This window comes from Oryzias latipes, chromosome 19 (assembly GCF_053564925.1).
Source record: "Oryzias latipes strain Hd-rR chromosome 19, Olatipes_Hd-rR_3.1".
NCBI lineage: Eukaryota > Metazoa > Chordata > Actinopteri > Beloniformes > Adrianichthyidae > Oryzias > Oryzias latipes.
In genome coordinates this window covers 22,945,194-22,968,477 of record NC_136255.1, presented here as the reverse complement: position 1 = coordinate 22,968,477, position 23,284 = coordinate 22,945,194, and the positions used below count along the sequence as shown (strand labels likewise).

The window sequence follows — 23,284 nt, the reverse complement described above, 5'->3', positions numbered from 1 at the left end:
TGGGAGAGACGCTTTTCATGATTTTCACGAGATGACGGGCGACTGTGCTGTCATCAACGAACGTGACATCCGATGCCCCCCCACAGGGATGAGACAGCAAATGAACATTTGCTGTGACTCTAATGGCCACGTCGCCACAGGAGGTTAATGAGGCACGGCATGTTAGGGGGTCCCTGGGGGGAGTTATGAGGATCAGCAAGTTTCTAAAGGCTGTCAGTTGTGGGGTTTCAACCAAAACACAAGGTGTTTTGGATGGTTCGATTGGGTAAACATACAAACTGTGAGTGGGCTCACCGGTTACAGAAAGTGTGACAGCAATCTGTCAAGGGAACATCCCACAAAAGCCGCCCAAATAGTTAATCAATGGTTAATTAGCAGTAATAATCATCTCTTATTTGTTACTTATCGTTTTGAATGGAAGTTCAAGTTTAAGGCATCTTTATTTATATTAAATCAATTATTTTTGAAGTTAATCAGAACAAAGTATAAAATAACAAACTCCTTTTAAACTTTATTAGTAACCAAAGAAGAACAAACATGAGTTCTCTCTTTTTTTCCCTCAAATATCAAGAAGAACTAAAAGAAAAATGAAAGAATGGGGAAAAAAACAGAAATAATCCAATGGTTATATAGGGTTAAGTTTGGAACTTTTCTATACAGCTGAAATGAAATAAAAGCTGTAAAATATTTTGTAAGAAGATCATTTATAAAAACATCCTAACCCACCTCATCGTTTAACGCTGGAGGGGCTCTAAGGGTTCTCTTTCTAGGCCACTGTGTCAGTCAGCGAGATTAAGACGAGAAAAGAAAAATGAAGAAAAAGATTATTTGTGTCAAAGATTTAATTAGCTCAGAAAAACTGGCAACTTGAAAGGGAATGAGTGTTGAAACAAAACAAGAAAGGGCCACGCCGTCTGCTGGATTCTTAGCATTTGGTCCTTTTGCATAAAATAACTTCAACAGAATATGAATTTCAATTGGCTCAAAGTTTTGATACCTCTGCCTACTTAAAGAGCAAATGTGGCAGCAGCATGAATAACATTGACCTTTATAGGGTTTGAGAACACAGACAATATACTTTGTTTATCTAAACTATGTGTTGTCCCTCAGTTGTTTGGTCCATAGACAAAAATGCACCATAATTAAGGAGACCCATTGACGAATTACCCATCCTTGCAATATAGTTTCCCTTTTGGGGCACATTTGGATTTACTGTATATTTATTTTAGTTGTTCAGATTTCCGTCTATCATTCTCTGGTGTTTCTCTTTTAGTTCATTCACCCAGAGCAGTTGTGACTGAAACAAACAGAATCCTAGAATCTTGCCAATCACACACACTCACAGATACAATTTTCTTTATTCCTAATATTGCAAATATTATATTATATATATTTATATATTATTGACACTCTCAATCGCCTAAATAAACTGTAAGAACTGTAAAATCCTCTTTTGGCAAATTCATGTTTAACTTTCAGAATAGAATAAAAATGTATTGATCCCTTAAAGGGCAAATTACCTTGTTACCATATAGATCTTTTAAATAAGAGCATACATGTCAGAAATAACACTAAAGATGCACCTAAAAAAATCAATACCAACAGCATTTAGTGTCTGGTGTCTATGAGGTGTTGTAGAGTCTAATAGCTGACAGGAGGAAAGATCTGCTAAAGGAACTCCTCAATGCATTGAGGGGTCTGGCAGAGAATGATGATGATGAGGAAGAGGATTGACCATGTTAGATTTGAGATTCCGTAGCATCCTTTTTTCACCCCCCACAGTCACAGACTGACGGAACGTAGCCGGATCTCCGCCCCAATCTGTCGGTCCTTTTCTTCTTCCTGTCCATATTCACTCCCTCAATCCCCCTGTCCCCCTACCAGCTCACCCCGCAGAAGTGGGCAGATGCCACAACGCTATCTTGAAAAACTCGTTAAAAGTCCTGCAAACTCTGAATGACCTCAGTCTCCTCGGCCTCTCCTGCGATCCCTGATCGCTTCTCCAGTGGCATTTTGTTGTTGCCAAGCTACAGCAGGCGGTCGTGTAAACCGGGGCTGCCCAATCCCGGTCCCCGAGATCTACCACCCTGCCTTTTTTTCCAGTTCACTCTGCACTGCTTTCTCCTGACTTGTTGACTCAGGTGTCTCCTCATTTTGATTGACTAGACACACCTGATCCAGGTAATTAGCTGCATGAAGCTGCAGGAAAATAGGCAGGGTGGTAGAACTTCAGGACCAGGGTTGGGCAGCCCAGGTGTAAATGTTGCTCCCACAGACCGCTTCAGACCCAGAAGTGGTGGAAATTTGTCCAAAAAAGAGCAGCAGGCACTCGCTGTGTGCAAAACAAGTTCATGTTTGTCAAAAACAGGTTAAAAATAGTATTAAAAAATAAAAACAGGTAAGCTAACACAGAGCTATGGTAAATGGCAGCCTTACATGGTGCCAGTTGAAAAAAGCATTTCTAATGCTTAGACTAATAATAATAATAACAGTAAAATAAAACTTTTATTCACACCTGTCCTGTTCTTTTATTATGGTCTTTATGAACCACAATCACTAATTAGTTTGCAAGTTAAACAGAAAACACACTTTGATGTTATCTACTGGTCACTTATACAGGCTGTCATTGAAAAAATTTGGCCTTATACATTTATTTATATTTGTCTTACTATTTGTATCTCACCTCAAAACCTCCGTGAGTGGAGAAAGACACTCAGGAGGCTTTTATTTGACTATTCTCACTGTTCTTACAAAGACTCATTTTAAATTTATAAAAAGGGTTTTATAAATAATGTTTTGACTGATTGATTGATTGATTGATTGATTGATTGATTGATTGATTGATTGATTGATTGATTGATTGATTGATTGATTGATTGATTGATTGATTGATTGATTAACTTATCCTTCGTTGTGGATTTAAATTTTTTAAAAGAACTGAATAAAATAGGAAGAAGCCACTTTTGAACCCTTTAACTGACCACTTGAAAGAATTGAAAGAAGTCCCACTGAAATATCCCAGCAAACCTACTTTGCTATGTGGGACACCTGTAGAAGCAGCGGCTCATTAATTGGAGGGGCTCACATATAGCCGTTTGGCACCAATGCCTTCCATGCTGGCTCTAAAAGCATTCCAATATGCCTCAGGGTTCGTTTTCCTCGTCAGGAGAATTTGACCTTGTCTGAAGAGACTTGCATTTTCCAACTGAACTGATGTCACGCCGAATTTCCCTCCATTACTACTTTAGCTAAGGTCTATTTTCAATGTTTCATCAATTGTTTGGGTGTAATATTGTAATATTGGGTGTAATTTGAGGCATTTTCTTCACTCTAGGAAGCATTCCTACTGTCATCTTGTAATCTGCCAACCAGCTAGCTTGAGTCCAACACTCCAGTAATTATTAAGTATAAAATTAAGTGTAGAAAAGTTTTTTTTTTTTTGGAATTCAATTTTAGCAGAAGAAACTTCAAACAATTGACTCAAAGACTTAAAAAAAAGGTTTATTCAGTAAATATGTTTAAGTTTTGTAAATATACACAGGTGTGACGGAGAATTATATAGGGTTAAAAATAGTAAAATATTTATTAATTTTTGTAATTAATAATAAGTTGTGATTTTCTTGGAATAAAATTGTATATTTACAAAAAAACTGATCCCGCAAAACGTTTGAGTTTATCCAATTTGTCTGAATTGTCTGCAGTATCAAAATAACAGTTAATATTTAATGTCATTTTAAAAGTTAAATATAACACCGTTTTCACAAATGCATGACTGTTTGACATAGGAATTTATGATTTATTTTTTCATAATTGTGTGACTTTATTCCCTGTATAATTTTGAATATTTTCTTATTATTTTAAGACCTTATTATTATTTGTTTATTTTTCTTTCCTAATACTCCGTCATACACAGGTGGCTTACTTATAAAGAAACTTGTTTGACCATCTGCTTGTTGTTTGAAATTGCAGGGCTTTAACAGATTTTCCAGGTCACCAAGACTTTACCATGTGAGTACCTAGCAAATTTAGTGTTGATCCAGTGTTGTTTCTGTGCAAATAAACTTTTTCTACGCATGTGGCTTGATTTCTGCCTACTCTAGCTAATAGAACATGAATACAGAAGCCACTGTGCAGCAGGAAAGCTTCTTCAATGTCTTCCCGTACAAGTTGGATCTCATATAGAACAAACTGTTCTGTCCCTGGAGTTTCTTCACTAACTGGGTCAATAGCGCTCCAAATGGAAAACCTTGTGGGCTACTTTCCTCACAACGAACTCTATACTTTTGCTCTTACTATGCTTAAAAAAAGGTTCACGGGCGTAACTTTATTAGTTATTGAAGTCAGAGCAAAAATTTATGATATTGGGGAATCTGAAGGAGAAAAAAAGTCAAATTATCTGACAAATTAGAATAATATACATATAAATGCAAATAGTTTGATCAGAGTGGAACTTTTTTGAGTATAAACGTGTTTATGTTTGCCATTTACCCAGCAAATGTTAATTTATCTTCTTTTCAGCAGGAGCCCAGGCTGCCATCTATTGTGGAGACCAAAGGTGGCAACTTAGACGACTCCTTCCACCTTTCTCCAACCACGCGCTCTCGCCGAAACCTCCTGCTCCCAAACTTCACCAGCCCCGTCCGCCGCACCTCCCTGGGGAACCTGCTGGGGGACGAGCTGCGGCAGTTTAGTGCTCTAAGACGCTGCCGCTCGCCAAATCTTAGCCGAGGTTTCCTGGGTCAGAGCCCTCAACCACCTTCAAAGAAAGAGCACAGCAACTCTGGGTCCGCCTCCAATTTATCCAAAGGACAGTCAGAACCTGAGCAGAAGCCTTCCAAGCTGCTCATCCCCACTTTGACCTGCTCTGCACCCCCAGAACTTAGCCCAAGGTTTTGTAAACTCAAACATAACATGACAATAATAGATATACTTTTGCACTGCAGTGAGTGGATTCTTGCTGTTTGTTAAAGGCTGTGTCACACTTCCGTGATACATGCGGAATTTACATAATTCATAAGTGTTTCTTGTGTTCGTCATTCGTCGATGTGCGCAGATGTCCATAGAGGGTTTCGGCCGACGGGTCTTTACGTGATATCGGTTTGAGCTGTTTGAAATTTTTGCCAATCTTATACAAATGTGTGTAAATTTTGCTAAATGCAAACGCACATTTGTGGCATTCCATGACCATTCCACGTGTGTTTAACAAACTTTTCAGAAGGTGGATTGTGGGAAGGGGCCAGGTATGGTGGTTCCCGGATGCGACTATGCACACGTTTCTAGTCCTTCTCCCAGTCTTGGCGGGCCGCCTCGCCTGGTGCCTAGAAGCTGACTTAGAACTGGTGCAGACAGGGGAATCCAACTGTTTAATCCAGAGGTGGGCACTGAGGGCCGCATTCCTGCATGTTTTCCAGCATACCCTGCTCTGGCATGTTCTAATTGGCTGGACACACCTGAACCAGGTAATCAGCCATGAGTAGGGCAAGATTATTGGCTGGACACACCTGAACCAGGTAATCAGCCATGAGTAGTGCAAGACTATCTGGAAATCATGCAGACACACCGGCCCTCGAGGCCTGGAATTGCCCACCCCTGGTTTAATCAAAACAATGCATCGCCCACGGTGGGTGCTGACCATGGTGCTGAATTCAATGTGAATTCTGCTCAGGGCTCTGGATGTCAAAGTGAAGGAATTTAATGAAGCGTGGGTTTACGTGCTCTTTGCATGGTTCATTCATGATAACTTTTCATACTTTTTCCACGTATATTCACATATCACCAATTTTCATCCGCAAATTGTGTGTAGCAGAAGTGTGACATGGTCTTAAGTAGTACTTAAAGCTGCACTAAATTGATGATAATCAGGTAACAATCTAATTTTATTTCTTTCTCTAAACCATCTGAAACATTTAGTAAGGATAACATAAAAGATAAACTTTACAATAAAGTTTACATCCTTACAAAAATAACTGGTTCACCTTAATTCCAATAACTTCTTTTTTTTAATAAGTTTTTTCAGCAATGAACTTCTCAACTCCCGTCACAGTAACCTGCTTGGTTTGCTGAATGGAAACGGGATGTATTTGCAATGCATATTTCAGCAGATGTTGCTGCATGTCATTACCGAAGCACCTTATCCTCCAGGACCAGCCATCTGTGTTTATAATGTATCCCTAAGTTATCCAGTGAGCTTTGGACATAGGTAAAGGCAGGTTCATTCAGCTCAAATTTCACTCTCTTGCCTCAACAGTCTTCTCCTGACGTTTAAACCCACATGGGGTTCCTAAGCCACAGTGCTGAGCTGTCTTACAGCTCTTATGATAATTGAAAAAGCTCTACTGTTACATTAACCTGCGTTTTCCTTCTGCTCCTTGTCACTCCTGCCAGGGTTGTAGATGGCATCGAAGACAACGGGCACACGTTTCAGTTCACAGTGGAACACGGCGGGCCTGGTGCCAACGCAGGCAGCACCACCCACGGTAAGTCAAACTGCCTCCAGCTGCGAAGGTCACATGCCTGCCAGGTGGCTGGGAGGACGCTCATGAGGTCAAACAGCGAGACAAGCCTGCCTCCTTCTGGGGAAATCTGAGAACGAAGCGGGATGGAATGACAGGAGAGTGTGGAAAGACTCAGAGAGGTCATTTAAGGACTGGGAAGGTCAGAGGGGCTGAAAAAGGTAGTCATCCAGGTTGGGTGGCCCTGAAATGCAAATCACAGCATCACTAGTGCAAAAGCATAGTAAAGATCACATTAAAAAACATAATATTTTAGAAATTAAAACAAAATTCCAGAAACTAAGACATTTGGAAAAAAATAAAGAAATTTCCAAAACTAAAAATGAAATATTAAAAAAAAGAGAAATAACATAAGAAACCAGAAAATTTCGGTATTACCGGACATCACTGATTGGACAATGATCATTGAATTTTGAAAAAGGGGAAAAGCAGACCGGTGTTTTGCTTGAACTGGGCTATAGAGTCTCTTATGCAATCCAAAGCTTAAAGAAATATCTTATTGCCGTTTCAAATGCCTTTCAGTTGAAAAGGTAAACAAACGTCACCATCCAATTAGTGATGTCCCATAATACCCACATTTTCTGGTAGATACAAGTAAATTCTTTAAATTACTTTTGTTTTTCCAAATAGTTTCCTTTTTATTTTGTTTCATTTTTTTGGAATGATGTTTTGGTTTCTGGAAATTTGTTTTGATTTTTTTATTGTTTGTTGTCATCTTTAATGTGTTTTCGCATCAAGTGATTTGTTGATGTGATTTGCACTTCAGGGCCACCATAGAAGATTCTAATGCTCGCTGACTGATTAGCAATCAGTTTGCAACCAGTTTGTTTCTTTAATTCCTAACCCACCGGTGCATTGTGTAGGTCAGATCAATAATTGGGGCCTTCAGGACTGAAAAACTTAGAATTACTTTGACCAACTATAATTTCAATTACCGAGGTGTCATTTTTTTATAAATAATTTAGCTTGCATATGTTGTTTGGGGTTTTTTTCAGCATTAGAGGCTGTTGTTGTTTAGCGTTCCTTAAGTTTTGTATTTATTTATTTTTTATTTATTTTCAAGAACCCTCTAATTTTTTTTTTTAGTATTCAGTCATATTCTGGAAAAGCGGATGATTTCAAACGAAATGTTTCATGTTCTTATAGCTTAAAAGGTACTAAAGTGCAGTTTTAAAGATTGTCACTTTTTATTTCTTTTTATGAGTGCTGAATTCTTTCTAGAGAAAACCATTGGTTGAAATATTTGCCGCAGAAAATCTTGCTGCACTCTGCACAACATTTTTGTAAAATTGTTACATTTTTACTGGGACTACAGTTTTGAAAACAGATGACGTCAATTGAAATATATTTCTTAGAAATCCCTCAATTGAACACAGAATGTTTAAAAAAAGCAGGGGAAAAGTAGAACAGCCGTCTAAAAAGGTCAAACTTTTACAAGAGTTGCATGATTCTTCAAAAATAATCTGATATTTTCTTTTAAAATATTTTTATTGTAGCTTACCAGCATTGAATAATGTATGATCCAAGGAAAAACCATCTGATTTTTAAAAAGTATATAAAGACACTTATTAGGATCAAAAGGAATAAATGTCTTTGTGTTGCATTTTCTAGTTTCTTTCTCTCGTTTCTCCAGAGTCCAGACAAGCCAACGCTGCTCTGCTGTTGGAGACTGAAGAAGTCAGGCAAAGCATTAACCAGCTCAACCTAAAGGTACAGCTGACGAGCACAGACTTAAAACTTAAGGCCAAGTTTGCTATGATTCTCCATAGAATAAATGTAAAAATATGAGATGATTCATAGAAATGCAATCATTTGTGGGCCAGATTTAGTTTTAAAAAGTGGCATATTTAGGAAAGCAGCATTTTGTTTATAGACATTTTGATTTGTCTAAATCGATGTACTTGTAGCTACACAATGTTCTGGCCTGTATCTGCACTATTACTTGGTGAATGAAGTGAAAGCAGATGCAGAAGAGGATCCAGATGGGTGCAGCTAGATGCTGTCTAAAGGCAATATTCATTTATCAGCAGGACGTCCCCTGCAATGCAGAGGACGACTGAAGTGCTGACTCGACAAACTCTCAGCTTATGATGCTTCTAAATCTACTTCCCAAACGTCTATTTTTTTATGTTTGCCTAATTTTACTATATTTTCTTTGATTGCTACTCTAAGGGGAAACTATCTTGTGATATAAACAATCATGACGACTTTTGATTTCTTTCGTAAATGCTGGTAAATCCACAGAAATGTTGAAAAACAACAAAGCTACAACAAAACTGGTTAAATTACCTATTTTCCAGACTTAGAAGGCTTTTCCAGTAGAATAGTTTCACATATTCAGTTTTTATAAGGAAATCAAACTTCCTTGAGAAGGAAACGAGAAGGTTTTTTAATTTTGGGTGGTTTAGGAGTTTTAGGAGTTTAAGTTCATTATCATTTAAAACACATTACTTATGTTGCTTTCACGCTGGGAAAGATTGACATACTTGTCTGAGAATGTATAGAAAATTCATTTTAAACACATGAGGCACACACTATGTTTTGCTATGATGTTGTGTTTTAGGTGAATTTTTTCACTTTACTAGTTAGAAATGATATAAAGAAGCCATAAAAAGAATGTAAAGCTATTCATTTGACTTCCCTGTGGTCAGAAGAGTAGCATTAGATAACAAAATCAGCCAAATTGGCCCTGGGAGTCCAATTCTGTGGCAATATGTGTTTCTCAGGCTGGAAATGGTGGCCATCTTGGAAAATTTTCCATGTTTTTTTTTAATTTTCCAAGTAGCTCACAGGCAAAAAAATTGTGGGCATGCCTACTCTACACATATGGTCACAGGGCACCAGTTAAGTAGAATTAACTACTTTGGTAATATAGACCAAAATGTGATGTCCACGCATATGGACGCCAGGTTTTGAGAGATTGTCTTTTTTTAACTTTTATTCTACCCCACCTTTGCCCAATTACCTGGGACAGCCTCCGGCAACCATGTGACCCCGCAAGGGATATAGCGGGTTAAGATAATGTATGGATATATGTGTGTTTTTTGTGATTCTAACATCATCGACCAACCTGTGCTTTGTTCACTCAGATGGGGAAATTAAACCAGGAAGTATCAGAGCTGACCAAAGGCCTGCACCAAATGATGAATCTGCTACAGGGCCACCTGTCTGTACGTCAGTACGGGACACCAATACCCTCCTGCTCATGTTCTGTCAAATTGGTTTCAAGTCATGCAGTACTCAACAAAACTTGCAAACCATCTAATTCTTCTTCCTACTGCCTCCAAAACGACCCTAATATCCCTAAAACCCTGCTGGATCAAAGTGAGTTGGGTGGAGAGCCTTGGAGCTGCAGTGGTACAGCGGACTCCCAAACTGAGAGTCATCAACTGTTTTGTCAATTAAACAACTATCAACCACTTTCTAAAAACTCTGTGGGTCTATGTCATAGCTGTGAGAAGATGACCTCACATCAATGGATGAGTTCACCTCTACTTAGCATCAGCCCAGATTACCAAACAGGAAGTCCTGGCTTTGCCCCTCACACACCGAACAAGCTATCAAGAGCTCCCAGTCCTGATCCAATGACCAGCCAGTCCCATCCCATTTTATGCTCACAGCCTCCCAGTGATGATGATGATGAAAACTCTTGCCTTTTGCCCAACACAAGTACATCCACACTATTGGAGCCGCCAGTCGCTTCTCACTCTCAGCTTCTTCAAGCCGCAAATGACACTCTGACTCAAGATACTGCAATTTTACAAAACGAGGACTTGCCCCGTACCCCACACCCTGTCCCCACCTCTGCACCTTTGCTCCATTATAAGGCTTCTGTGTCTTCACTGGATAAAGAATTACCACTGGAGGTCTCCTGTCTCCCACTCAGTGACACATCCACTTTGGAACACAACAGTTTGGAGTGTTTACTGGGAAACAGAGACTCCATGGAGAGCAGGGACAGCGGAAGTGAGTCCTCTCGAAGATCAAGCATCGGTGTCCAGACTCAGAGCTCTGAGCAGTCCTGCTGCTTGGACCTCACAGAGTGAGGGTGGACTGGAACAAAGCAGGACTCAGAGATGCTTGTTTTGCTAATACAGTGTTCAAAAATTAGATTTAGCTAAAGATCAGAGAAGGGGCTCTGCGTCCTGCTCTTTTTACATCTGTGTCCTTCTATGCAAAAGCATGCATTTGAGCATCATCTGGGCTGCACTTGTGTTTACTTAACTAAATCTCCACACCGACAGTTGCAGTATGAGTTGTATATTTTCTATATAGAGTTTTGCTGTCAATGACACCTGTTACCTCTTTGCACGGTAAAGTATTTCTACTGTTTTGTTTTGTTTTTCCTAAGGAAAGGCTTTTCAGATCAATGTGGAAGCATTCTACATGGGCAACGTATTGATTGTGTTCACAGATACTGCATTTGTATGGCAGATAGGTCAGAGTTATTTCACTGTTTTATTATTCCAAAGAACAAAAATGACTATTTCCTTTACTTCTTCGAAATATCCACAAAAATCATTTGGAAAATTGTCTTTTTTCCTATTTTGAACATTTGGCTCTTTCAGTTTGGCAATTTGTTTAACTATTTTAAGAATTTAAGCCCACACTTTATCAACCAGTGTCATAAATATAATCAATTCAAGCTATAAGTCCAGTAAAAATTCCTCTTTGAGGCTTGAAGTATAAATGAATGTCTTCACTCTCTTGTTTCTTTAGATTAGAAACTTCATATATTTTTTAAACACCTGTGATGAACAAGCTGCTGTTAAATTAACATCTAAACATTTAAGGAAATGTCCTTTTAGATATTTAAGGCCTGTATGTTTTCAAAATGTGAATGAAAGACATATATTAATATATATAAGAATCTTTTTAAATGAGTTTTATTTTGGCTGATAAAGTAAATATGAAGGAAATGTGTAGTCTCCTTTATGTGCTGTCACTCTCAACATACAATCTCTTTTAAGACAACTGAAAATTTGGGACTTAAGGACATAAAGTTGAAGCTGGAGCTTCGTCAGGATCAGGACTGTCCATGCTACAGTTAGCTGTTCTCACAGTTGGATCAGTTGTGCTACCAGACACTCGAACAGTGCAGTGCTTTGGTAGACTTTTGGGTGTGGCGCCTGTCCAGATCTAAATTATCCAGGTCCAAACTAGAATGACTCTTTCATTATGTGCGTCACCCAAATCAGAGGAAAAGGTAAGATGACGGGATCTTGTGCAGCCAGGGTTCATTTTTTCCACAAATAAACACTGTGTATGTTGAGATTTCATGACAACATTAAAGAAAAAAATTATTAACAGTTTATTGACTTTCTTAGATTAGGGAGAAACAATATAGATCTAAAACATTATTTCTCTCATTTTCTTCCTGGTGGTCTAACGTGTGGACCTACTAAAAATGAAAGCGACCAAACTTTTAATTGGTTATCCAATAAATTGTTGGTATTTTAGACAACTGTATTTTTTTTTAAAGCTTTAAAAATCTCTTTTCCGTTATATGGTATATTTTCCATTTCCTCTGTCTGCAGCTGTCAGTCAGAACATAACAGAAGGTTTAGTGAAAGGACTTCCCTTCCCAGCAATCATTGTGTTTTCCTGTAATCCTTGACTTACTTTGATAAGTCTGTCTGGGTAAACCTATGCCGTCATTTTACGGTAATCAGAGTTTTGTCACCTTGTAAATAGAGACATAGTGATAAGCACATTCAGGACAGGAGACACAATACTCAAATTGACCTGGTCTGGTACTGGTACACTCCAGCCCTGCCCTTTCTTTTTCTTGGCTGCAACATCCAGGTAACTTTTTTTAAAGAAACATGCAATAATACTTGGTAAGCTACTGTTACTCTAGCCTGTAATTTGTACACTGGGGATATTCTGAGGGACTTTTTGGAATTGCACAACATGAACGACAATGATTGTCTGTTCTTGCAACAAGAAATGTGCAAATAAATCATAAAAAAAACAATAAAAGGCTTTCATACCAACATTAGCTGAAAAAAAATATGCTCTGCAACAAGCTTAAAAAAAGCCACATTAGGGAGAAAATAAAACATTTCTGAAGCTATTTCCTGTAACTTACATTACAGAAATTAGCTGTATTTTCATTTCTTGTCAATGAATGTGTTGCATTATCCAATTCTTAATTAAATTAACTGAAAGTTTTAGTCATAATGACTATAAACTTTTGAAAGTACTTTCTTTCAGCTTTTATTAATCTTGTACCGCCATTTAATTGTTTTATTTTTTGGCAGTTTTAAACTAAACTGTAGCTTTCTGTCATTTCTACTGAAACGGTTTCTGTTTCAAGCATGCTAACAATACAAATGGTAAAAAAAACATAACAAATGTCACCCAGGGGCCCGAAACCTGAGGCGCTCAAGAAAAATAACCATTTGTTTCAGTTAATTAAGTTATGTCATTAATGTTTACATGTTTTACAAGAGATTTAACTGAGCAAAAAGATGGTAAAATGTTTAATCATCTTATCATCAAAATAAGCTTAAAAAGCACATAATCTAGATACCGTTCAGAAGCAGCTTTTATTGCATTTATATTTATATTTCATAGTAAAAGGAGATAAAGGATAAAAAATTCTCAATAAGGATAGAAAAGGCCACATTTGATTTGGCGTTCTTGCATTTTTGATTTAAGTATATCTGCTGCAGCAAAAGGATCTTATTTGACTTAGGGTGTTTTATTTTGAAGGGAATTTCATTGTTCTGCCATCAAAAATAATACGATAAAACTATTATGCTTCAATTATTGTGGATGTTTAAAAACTACATTTTATAAATGCATGGCTTCATGGACATTTTTGTTTTTTTCTAAACGGTAAAGCAGCGTACCTTTCAAACCAAAATTCCTACCAAACTGATAAATATTAACAAGAAGTTGAGTATCTTTCCAACTTTTTTAATAGATTTAGTTTTGAACTATGCCGTTCGTGTGTGCATGTTGTCATGTGTGCATTTTCCCATCTGTAAAGTTGGGGGGGGGGGGGGGGGCGTGAGACGAGCCAGATGATCATTTTGATAGTTAATGATTCTTTTGTAGTTCTTTTATGTTGCAATAGAGCCACTATAAAAGCTGGCTTCAAATCCGCTTGTCACTCATTCAAACTTTCAAACCTCAGAAGCAAAGGTTCTCAGGTAAGATTGGTTTAATGTTGAAATTAAAGAATCATGCTCTCATTAAGCTCTAAAATAATTTATTTTAACCTTTTCCTTTCTCTTTCTGTCATTTTTTTGTATTCAGATTTCTTTTTAGAAAGGAGACAAAGTGTTCATAGACATGAAGCCTGCTATTCTGTTTGTTTTGGTTCTGGTGCTCATCAGCCAGAGTGAGTCCTTCTGAAAAAGACTTTTTGGAAAAAGTTTCTAATATCTGTGAATTAAATTTTAAAAAGTGATATTTTCATTTTTAAGGTGATGGTTTAAAATGTTACTGTCATGGATGGGAGGGTTGTCCCGGTGAAGTCCACGACTGCAAACCTGAAGAAACTGTGTGTCTTGGGACTGTCTTTCTTCAAGTTCCTGGTGAGTTTGGCTCTTCTTTTGTCTACAATTTAACCCACTACAATGAAAATCGTGTTTTTGGTGTTTTTAACATGTTCTTGTAGCATTTCTCTCATGATGGTGAACTCATATTAAGAAAACTAATATTAAGGTTGGATTTTTGAGTATTTATTCATACAAATTGTTACGAATCAGGAGCAGACGAAAACATGAAGCTGGAAAAATCTTGTCACAGTTACGCAGGTAGAACCAGCAGGCTAAAAACTCCTTACTACTGTCCAATCCAATAGATCCACTTCTAAACAAGTACATCCGTGTACCTCTTTACTTTCCTCGTCTGAGCTGGCATCTGGCTCTAAACTGTACAGCTGGATGTTGCACTGGTAATGTTAGGCTGGGGGTGTGAGGGGCTGTAAGCCAACAGGAGAGAGTGTAAACCACAAAACTGAAACAACTAATTGACAGTTAATCTTTCACAGGTCGATACTTGAAGAGATGTGCAGAACCCAGCGCATGCTCAAACCTGAACGTACCTGGTGTTGTGTATTCCACTTGCTGCAGGACTGACTTGTGCAACTGATGCGCTGAAGTCAGTCAAAACTGCTTTGTCATTAACTGATGTCTTCCACAATAAAACAGTGTTTTACCCACATTTGTCTGTTGTTGCACAATTGTTTTCAAAGAAATTTCATATTATTTGCTTTTGAGTATATAGGGTTAATTTGGTCTTACATGTTTAAATGCAATCAAGTTGATAAGCAGTCAATAGTCAGTTATTTGTAAGCATTTTTATTAATGTGGGACACATCCAGATGGACACTTTGAAGTTAAAAGTAGCAGACTTTGTGCTCATAAATTATAATTAAAAGATAAAATCTAAAAAATTAATGTGGTATCGGCAGTAAGCAGTTTTATGAACCTAATGTAATCATTTTTAAACGAGAAACATGTTTCACCCTTGTGCTATCCTAGGCACTTTAACATTGGGAGTTGGGTCATCTAGAACCACTAGACAGTGCTCTGAACCTTTTTTCTTCAATGATTTGTGAACCTCACTGGTGTCCATGGATTACATGAAATTTTTCCACCTTTATCCAGCTTTGTCATGGTAGGAAGAACACGTCAAAGTAAGGGTGGGGTCATCTAAGATAACACACAAGGGTTAAGATTGAATTAGAAAATAAGGGTGAAAAATACTTGGACTTATACCATGCTACGGGTGAATACTCAATTCTGATTGGCTGCAGGGTGGATTTAAAAAGGGATACACATACCTCAGTGATATACCACACCTAAAAAAGAAGTTATGGCCACATAGCCCAAATGTTCTATATCACTGCACTGGCTTCTTTGTAACAGACTTTTTCTTTATTATCTGAACAAAAATAAGTGGGAAATAGTGACCTTTCTATCTGAACTGATGCTTAATTGAACCTTTTTTATTTATTTATTTTTGCTTGTCCTGTCCAACAATTGGGCACACAGACAGCAGCTGTGTTGGATACATTTTACTGTTACAAAAAGGGGTTGTGGATCTTCTGACACACAAGGTGTATATTTGAATAAACCCTTTTGTAGTTTAGGCTAAACTTTATTCATATTGATTACATTTGTGTCTTTTCTTTGTTGAACTGGACAGAAAAGAGGAAGAGGAAAGAAGGAAGGATGTTGGAAACTAAACAGTCATTAAGCAACAAAGTGCTGGAGGGTTATCATCATTACTGTCTGGTGTAAATGTGAGTCAAAAGGGGCGGGGCCTGTCCACACAGACACTGAAGTGGCTCCAAAAACCTTCATATAACATGCTGAACAGACCTATTGGTTTGATCATACAGTCAGTTACAAAGCGGCAGCTACAGTTCCCAGAACAGATAAGGGTTATGGGATCTGGACATAAACAGTTCCTTTTTTTTTATTATTCCTCACCAGAAACTGTGACTCGTCTTTTTTGGTATTGCATTCTCACTCAAACATTTTGGAAAGATTTGACACATTTTATAACAACTTATCTATGTGAAGACTATAAATTATACTGTGAACATATTATTTTTTTATATATTTTACACAAGGTAGATTTAATGCAGAGACAATTTATATTATTTTATTTATAACATTTGAAGCATGGTCACTTTTGACACTTTAACAGATTCCTTTACCTTAATTATTTTTGTTGTCTTTTTGTTGCTATTATTGGGGCTTTTTTTGTTCATTTTCCTGGCAAATATGAAAATTTTGTCTTTTACACATAGTGTGGAGTGTTAATGTTTGGTATTTTGTATTTGCAATATTTGTCAATAAAGTTGATTTAATAAAAAAAAAGAAAAAGGGCGAGTGAGTGAGAGAGAGAGAGAGCACAAAAGCGAAAGAAGCTGCAGATTCCCGGTGACGCAAAAGTGGGTCAACTTAAACCTGTAAGTATTTTAGTCCACTTTTTCAACGAGCACAACGTTGGATAATATTTCAGCAAAACGCTCTCTATTAGTCAATGTGTCCATTTCTACCTTTGACGCCCTTAGTTTGGAACGATTCGGCACAGAGCAGCGCGTGCATGGAGGGTAAACGGGCCTTCAAAACACAAAATAAAACACCGCATGATTTTCAAAATAAAATGGACCATGTTTACAGCAGGTTTATTTTTCTCTCTCGCTGCAGGCTTGACGTTATTTATATGTCCATAGTTTAAGTAGACACAGGTGACTGGCGCTTTACAAATTTAGTTTACTTTAAAATTGTACTGCCACATCTATAAGTAATACTAATAAGTATTATTAAAATAAAATACTTATTGTTATTGTTGTAGTACTGGAAGTGGAACAGCCTAATAGTAGAGTGGATATACGTTCTTCACAGTTACTGTGCAAGAATCAACAGGGTGGACATTTAATGGTCATCGCTACTTATGTGATGAACAACCAACAACAAGGGGACCACCAGTGAAGATTTTTGGCATGTTTTTAACCTATAATTTAAAAAAAATGAGAGTGTGCAACTATAAGTAAGGTTAAAAGGGTGAGAAACATTATGCTTTGTCACATCAGGAAACCATGTTTTTCCTGGGATATATTAAGATCAATAAAAATTGATCATGAAGGAATAATTAATAATTGCAGTTTGTGCTCATCTGGGCACACCAAGTTTTTCATATATCGCTATAGGGCTGTAAAAGGCAGAACAAGATTCGCAAGCTTTACACCGCTTTGACATTTTGCACCAACCCTCTTCCAACAGTGGTATATGCACTAGCATCAGGTAGTGACAGACCTGTGTGAACACTGTATGCTAAAAGCGCATTCTTGAACATGCATCACATGCCCGGTGTGTTTGTCGCATAAGAGCTCATTCCACGACCTTTTTTTTCTCCTCCCAGGTTCCGACACACCACCACATCTGTGAGGATGGAGCGATCTGATCTAATGTTCTTGCAGGCTGTCATAGAGCCTCTTGAGACTGGGCTGTTGTCCTTCAACCACCTGTCAGAGATGGTCCTCAGTGTAGATGCAGACATTGTCTCCTCTGAATGTCAGACCTTTGATGACATCAGACGAGAGATTGAGAAAATAGAGAAGCACTTCAGAGAGTCAGAGCAGATAGCCGATGTGGAGCTACATCGTCTAGATAACAAAACTGAGAGTCTCACTGCTGATCATAGCAATATAATGAAAAAGAGAAAGGAGCAAGACGCCAAGTTAGCAGACTTGGAAACCTGTCTGGACTCATATGAGTCCTCCTTAAAGAGTTACAGTGAAGCTCAAGAGACTGAGCAGAGAAACCTGGAATCTGCAGAGCAGACCCTGAAGGAAATGGAACAGAATAGAGATTATGCAACCACAATAAGGAATGTTGGAGCTGGCCTTTTTGCTATACCAATTTTTGGATGGATTGCTGGTAAGTAAATTTAATATGAAATCAGAGCTGGTATTTGCTGCTAAAATCTCCTTCACTGTTTTGCAGGTGCAGTCATGGTTGGTGTTGGCCAAACCGACTTAAACTCAGCCTGGGAGCTAATAGAAAAAGCTCGTCAGGAGATGGAGAAATGTGACGCCCAGGTGAAGGTCTACAGTCAAAAAGTGTCCGAGTGTAAAGAATCGATTGCTAAAGCTCAGGGAGAAATCCAAGAGGTCAGTAGCAGAATTAGTGAGCTTGAGGCAGAACTGCAGGACTTGTCAATGAAACGGGAAACTATTGCAGACGTTCAGAGTCAAACTAGAGAAGCCGTTCATCGTCTGGGGCTTCTTTCTGGGGTGGGGAAGGCAGCTGAGCGACAGACCAGAAATCTGATTCTGGTGGAGGCCTTGGTGAAGGTGGTGAACCAATTGACACCAGTGCTGACCCAGATAGGAGGTGATCTGCTGCCCTCCCTAGGCTTATAATTAGGGATGGGTACCGTGCCCCGGTATTGAACCAGCCCCGGGGCCACATTCTTCGGGACCGTAGTATCGTTAAGATCTGACCTGATCGGTTCTGCTATCGGTACTGGAGAAGTTACTTTTTCTTTTTTTGTGTGTCCCACAAGCGTTATCTGCCATATTTAACTCACCAAGTCAGTCAATTTTCCGTTAATTAATGATGATATTAATTTCGGTATTCTCGTTGAAGCGGAGAGCTCTGTCTGTCTATTTGTGTGCACGGGGGGCGGGGCTGTTGTTCAGACAGCACGCGCCGCGCGCGCACGCACACAAGACAAGGCAGCGCACACACAGTGGCGATCTTGTAGGGGACACGTGAGCGCCCTAGACTAAGAACACCCGTTTCTGTGTAAAATTAATGAAGTTTGTATCAAGGAGCCCCTACCATCCTGTCACCTTGCTGCTACGATGACCGCATGTTACGCTGTTTGTGTAGAACGCGCTGGAGCGGCGTGTTGGCGTGTTCTACACAAACAGGTTGAGAGACGGGGTTTAGATTCACCGCTTATGATTCCAGACCCGTGACACACTATCAGCTGCTTCCTAATACTTAATATAATATATAATATAATATATATATTAATAATAATTAATGACTAATGATAGTTGTCATCTGTAAAATTAATATAATTTATTGGGTTTACTAGATTTAAACAAAAATAAATAAATATAAAGAAGTCGGCATCAACGTGAATTTGTTTCCATCATCTCACTTAACTTAGCTCTGGGTGTTTGACAGTTAGAAAAGTCTATTCAAGGTTGTGGAAAATGGACAAAAGATCAAAGGAAACATCACGCTCATAAAGAATAAAAATAATTAGATTAAATAATTAAATGAATATCCCATCTGGAACATTCTCATGTATATAAAGTAAAATCTTTTGTTAAAAAAAGTGTTGTTGCATAATGAGGAAATAAAATACTTTATGTTCTTCATTTGTTATTTATTTATTTTTCGTCCTCAAAAAGTATCGATAAGAGTACCGTTAAAATACCGGATCGATAAGCAGTATCGATAAGAGTAGTAGTACCGTTAAAACCTTAACGATACCCATCCCTACTTATAATGGAGGATATAAAGACCAACCTCAGAAAATTAAAACCCAGTTTAAAAGATGTACATTTTCACTCACATGTTTTCCATTGTTTCTTATCACAAAATCAAAAAAATATCTCTCTTGGTATGATTTTTTTTTTCCTCTTTACATGAGATATTAGACAAAAGTCAATATCAGCTGATGATGATGATAATGATAATACTCTGTTTAACCCTATATAACCATTTATATCATATAAGATACATATATTTCTGAGACTTCTATCTCAGCATGATTCAAACTTTCCTCAAAAAGCCATTGTATATAACTTGATCCATGTGTTTTGCCCTGTAGTGCATTATCCCTCCACTAGGGGGAGTAGAAGGGCTTTTTCTGCTTGTTTCAAAATGGCTTCATCATTTGATCCTCAAAAACACTTTTGGTGGGAAAAAGTTCCGCTAAGTTGAAATCTTTGTTGCAAGAATAACTAATATTTTGTTATTTGCTGTTTTAAAAAGACTCTTTACTGTATTGAAGTAATGTAAAATTTGGTGATAACTATTTATAATACACAATATAGTACACAATGTTAACCCTGTATTCATTCATTGTGGTGTTATGGCATTGCTTTAAAAGGAATCTGTTACACAACTACGGGGTCGCTATTGAGTGACGTCACGCCTGTGCCCGGCAAGCATGAAGTGTGGCATGTTAAGCAGTGTTCAAATAAAGCACTCTAGCAAGTCAGAGGAAAAGAAATGTCAATGATTTTTTTCGTTTAACATTTACCTTATTTTAAATTTGCAGCATTTTGACAGGATTTATTTTTTATTTAGTGAAAAATATAAGTTATATAAGATAAGTTATTTGAGGTTTACATTGATTTATTGCAGAATAATATTTTCTGTCTCTTATTTTTCTTATTTATGTTAAAAAAAGTCTTAAAAGTTTTGTTTGAGTGTTCAACTAAACTGTATTCTGTTTGGTCCGCGACCTTCAGCGTGTTTTGGATTTTGGATTCCTGTGCGATCGAGTTTGACACCCCTGATATAGGATATGTGCATTTCTGAGACCCCTATCACATCAGCATGATCCAAACTTCCCCTAAAAACCATTGTATAGAACTTGATCCATGTTTTCTGCCCTGTAGTTCATCATTATTCCACTAGGGGGAAAGGAAGGCCTTTTCCTGCTTGTTTCAAAACAGCTGATTCCATGAAATCTCAAGAAGAATTTGGACCGGAAAAGATTTAGCTAATTTTTAAAACTTAGTGGTGAAAATGACCCAATTGTTATTCTATTTTTTAAATGAATATTTATTTTATTGAAAGAATTTTAAAATTGTTAATAAATAATACAGTTACACCATGTAAAAAATTATATCTATCAAATTTGAGTTAGGCAGGTGATTTTTTCCCCTGAACACTTGTGAATATATTTGCTTCTTAAACTAACATGGTTGTCAAAAAAAAACTTACCAAATCACCCAATGTATCATAATTAATACTATCTATAGATCATTACAAAATTACATTTCAATTTTTGTGGATTATATCGTAGTGTTAAAAAAACATTAGAATAAAAGATGTTAATTTTCTGCCAATTATTTGATGTAGTAGCTTTCCAGTGTTAGGTGCCTTTTGCTACAATTTTGTCACCTGAGATGGATAAAACAAGAGTATTTGAATGTATAGAGGTACTGGTATTTAAAAAATATATTGACTGTGTTCTTTCTTTTTTTATATAATTTCTTTGTTGAGTTTAAAATGAATACATTCAACCATGAAAATAACTTAATCGTGTTCGCATTCTGATGTGTCAGAACCTAATAGCTCTTTATTAATAGTAGTAGTACACTTCTCCACTAGATGGCAGCATCACACCTCAGATCAATCAATTGGCAACACCATATAGAAGTATTTTTTTTCTTCAAATAAATGCAGTATACCCACAATATTAGTGTTAATTTACAGAAATTTAAACCGTGTTTACTTGATTGCACATTAAAAATGAATAATCAAAACTACTTTTTAAGAATGGATTGTTTGGGTTTTTTGTGGTTTTATTCAAATGTTTAATTAAAGGAATCTGTACATTCAATGTAAAAAAAAGATGAACTATTAGATTTAGTATTTTGTTTTAACTGCAGAAAAAAAGAACGGTTAACATGTTGAAGCAGAACGTAGAGATGTATCAGTCTGGTGCTACTGCTGAAAAGCACCACTTGGCTGCATTTTCTATTGTACAATTGATCATCAGTAACTCTGATTGTATCCATCAGAGCAGAAATGTAAACAGTCTGTCAAGTTTGTCAATTAAACAACTATCAACCACTTTCTAAAAACTCTGTGGGTCTATGTCATAGCTGTGAGAAGATGACTTCACATCAATGGATGAGTCCACCTCTACTTAGCATCAGCCCAGATTACCAAACAGGAAGTCCTGGCTTGGCCCCTCACACACCGATTTTCTACACATATTTTCTATATAAAGTTTTGCTGTCAATGACACCTGTTAGCTCTTTGCACGGTAAAGTATTTCTACTGTTTTGTTTTTCCTAAGGAAAAGCTTTTCAGATCAATGTGGAAGCATTCTACATGGGCAACGTATTGATTGTGTTCACAGATACTGCATTTGTATGGCAGATAGGTCAGAGTTATTTCACTGTTTTATTATTCCAAAAAACAAAAATGACTATTTCCTTTACTTCTTCGAAATATCCACAAAAATAATTTGGAAAATTGTATTTTTTCCTATTTTGAAAATTTGGTTCGTTCAGTTTGGCAATTTGTTAAACTATTTTAAGAATTTAAGCCCACATTTTATCAACTAGTGTCATAAATATAATCAATTCAACCTAGAAGTCCAGTAAAAACTCCTCTTTGAGGCTTGAAGTATAAATGAGTGTCCTTACTCTTTTGTTCCTTTAGTTTAGAAAATTCATATATTTTTAAACACCTGTGAGGAACAAGCTGCTGTTAAATTAACATCTATACATTTAAGGAAATGTCCTTTCAAATATTTAAGGCCTGTTTGTTTGCAAAATGTGAATGAAAAACGTATATTAATATTGTAACGTACAGCAGGTACGTCACTTGCAGCGGGAACGACGGGAGCCAAGCAGTCGACCAGTTGAGCTGTCAAGCGACCAGTTGAGCTGTCAATCAATCTGGCTGCGCTGTAGAACTGTCTGTCCCATACACCGCACGACTCCGAACAGTCTCAGTGAGGAGGAGGCAGAAAGAGCAGCTGAGAGTGCAGTCTCCTTTCTGGCATAACAAGCCCATTTATTTTTAACACACACAACATTGAACATTACACAGGGGTCATCAACCTTTCTCCCTTCCACACTCAGGGTTCAACATAAAGAAACAACATAACAGGAAGCATAAACGAAGGTGGAACAACAAAAACTGCCATATGAAAAGAAACGTGGGCAAAAAGAAACGCTCCTGCTGAGCCCTAATTAGATCGTGGGACCACGTCCCACAATCCCCTGCTGCTACAGACCTACAATGCAATGCACTACATAGCCCCCTTCTGAAGGGTCAGCCGTCCTCGGCGACCCCATCTACCACAAAATCATCGAGGTACGTGGGGCGTCTGCGTGAGCGTAACGGTCGTGTGCGGTCGTGTGATGGTGCCACGGGGTCTGGCACATTTGAGTCCATGGTAATAGGTCCACCTCTTTCGATAGTCCGTGGAGCAAGGGGCTGGTAAGGGGCCAGCCGGTCCTGATGGAGTACCACAGCCCGTCCTTTGCCCGGCACGTGCACCCTATAAACCACATCTGACAGTCGTTG

At 37.7% G+C, this 23,284-nt stretch overlaps 2 protein-coding genes and 1 long non-coding RNA gene across 4 annotated transcripts in view; all 3 read left to right on the top strand.

Annotated features, from left to right (window-relative positions):
* The window catches only part of kcnh4b (potassium voltage-gated channel, subfamily H (eag-related), member 4b), a 48,141-nt gene extending 36,710 nt beyond the window's left edge, over positions 1–11,431 (top strand). The window contains exons 12-16 of one of the 2 annotated variants that reach the window (XM_004080237.5): positions 3,970–4,008; positions 4,522–4,889; positions 6,385–6,476; positions 8,146–8,222; positions 9,602–11,431. In XM_004080237.5, coding sequence (XP_004080285.1) covers positions 3,970–4,008; positions 4,522–4,889; positions 6,385–6,476; positions 8,146–8,222; positions 9,602–10,558 — 1,533 coding nt within the window. In that variant the 3' untranslated portion in view covers positions 10,559–11,431. Of the gene's footprint in view, positions 1–3,969; positions 4,009–4,518; positions 4,890–6,384; positions 6,477–8,145; positions 8,223–9,601 lie in introns of both variants that reach the window. The other variant, XM_011487937.4, reaches the window with a different exon arrangement.
* A 2,171-nt stretch (positions 11,432–13,602) lies between these two features.
* Positions 13,603–14,690, top strand: LOC105358628 (uncharacterized). Its single transcript, XR_912204.4, has 4 exons — positions 13,603–13,672; positions 13,779–13,863; positions 13,949–14,059; positions 14,518–14,690. It is a non-coding gene; the product is annotated as an uncharacterized LOC105358628 (long non-coding RNA).
* A 1,664-nt stretch (positions 14,691–16,354) lies between these two features.
* LOC144987819 (uncharacterized) lies at positions 16,355–21,825 on the top strand. Its single transcript, XM_078937283.1, has 3 exons — positions 16,355–16,449; positions 17,406–17,923; positions 17,990–21,825. The coding sequence occupies exons 2-3, from the start codon at positions 17,434–17,436 to the stop codon at positions 18,406–18,408; spliced, it is 909 nt and encodes a 302-aa protein (XP_078793409.1). The 5' UTR covers positions 16,355–16,449; positions 17,406–17,433; the 3' UTR covers positions 18,409–21,825.
* Positions 21,826–23,284: the final 1,459 nt, after the last annotated feature.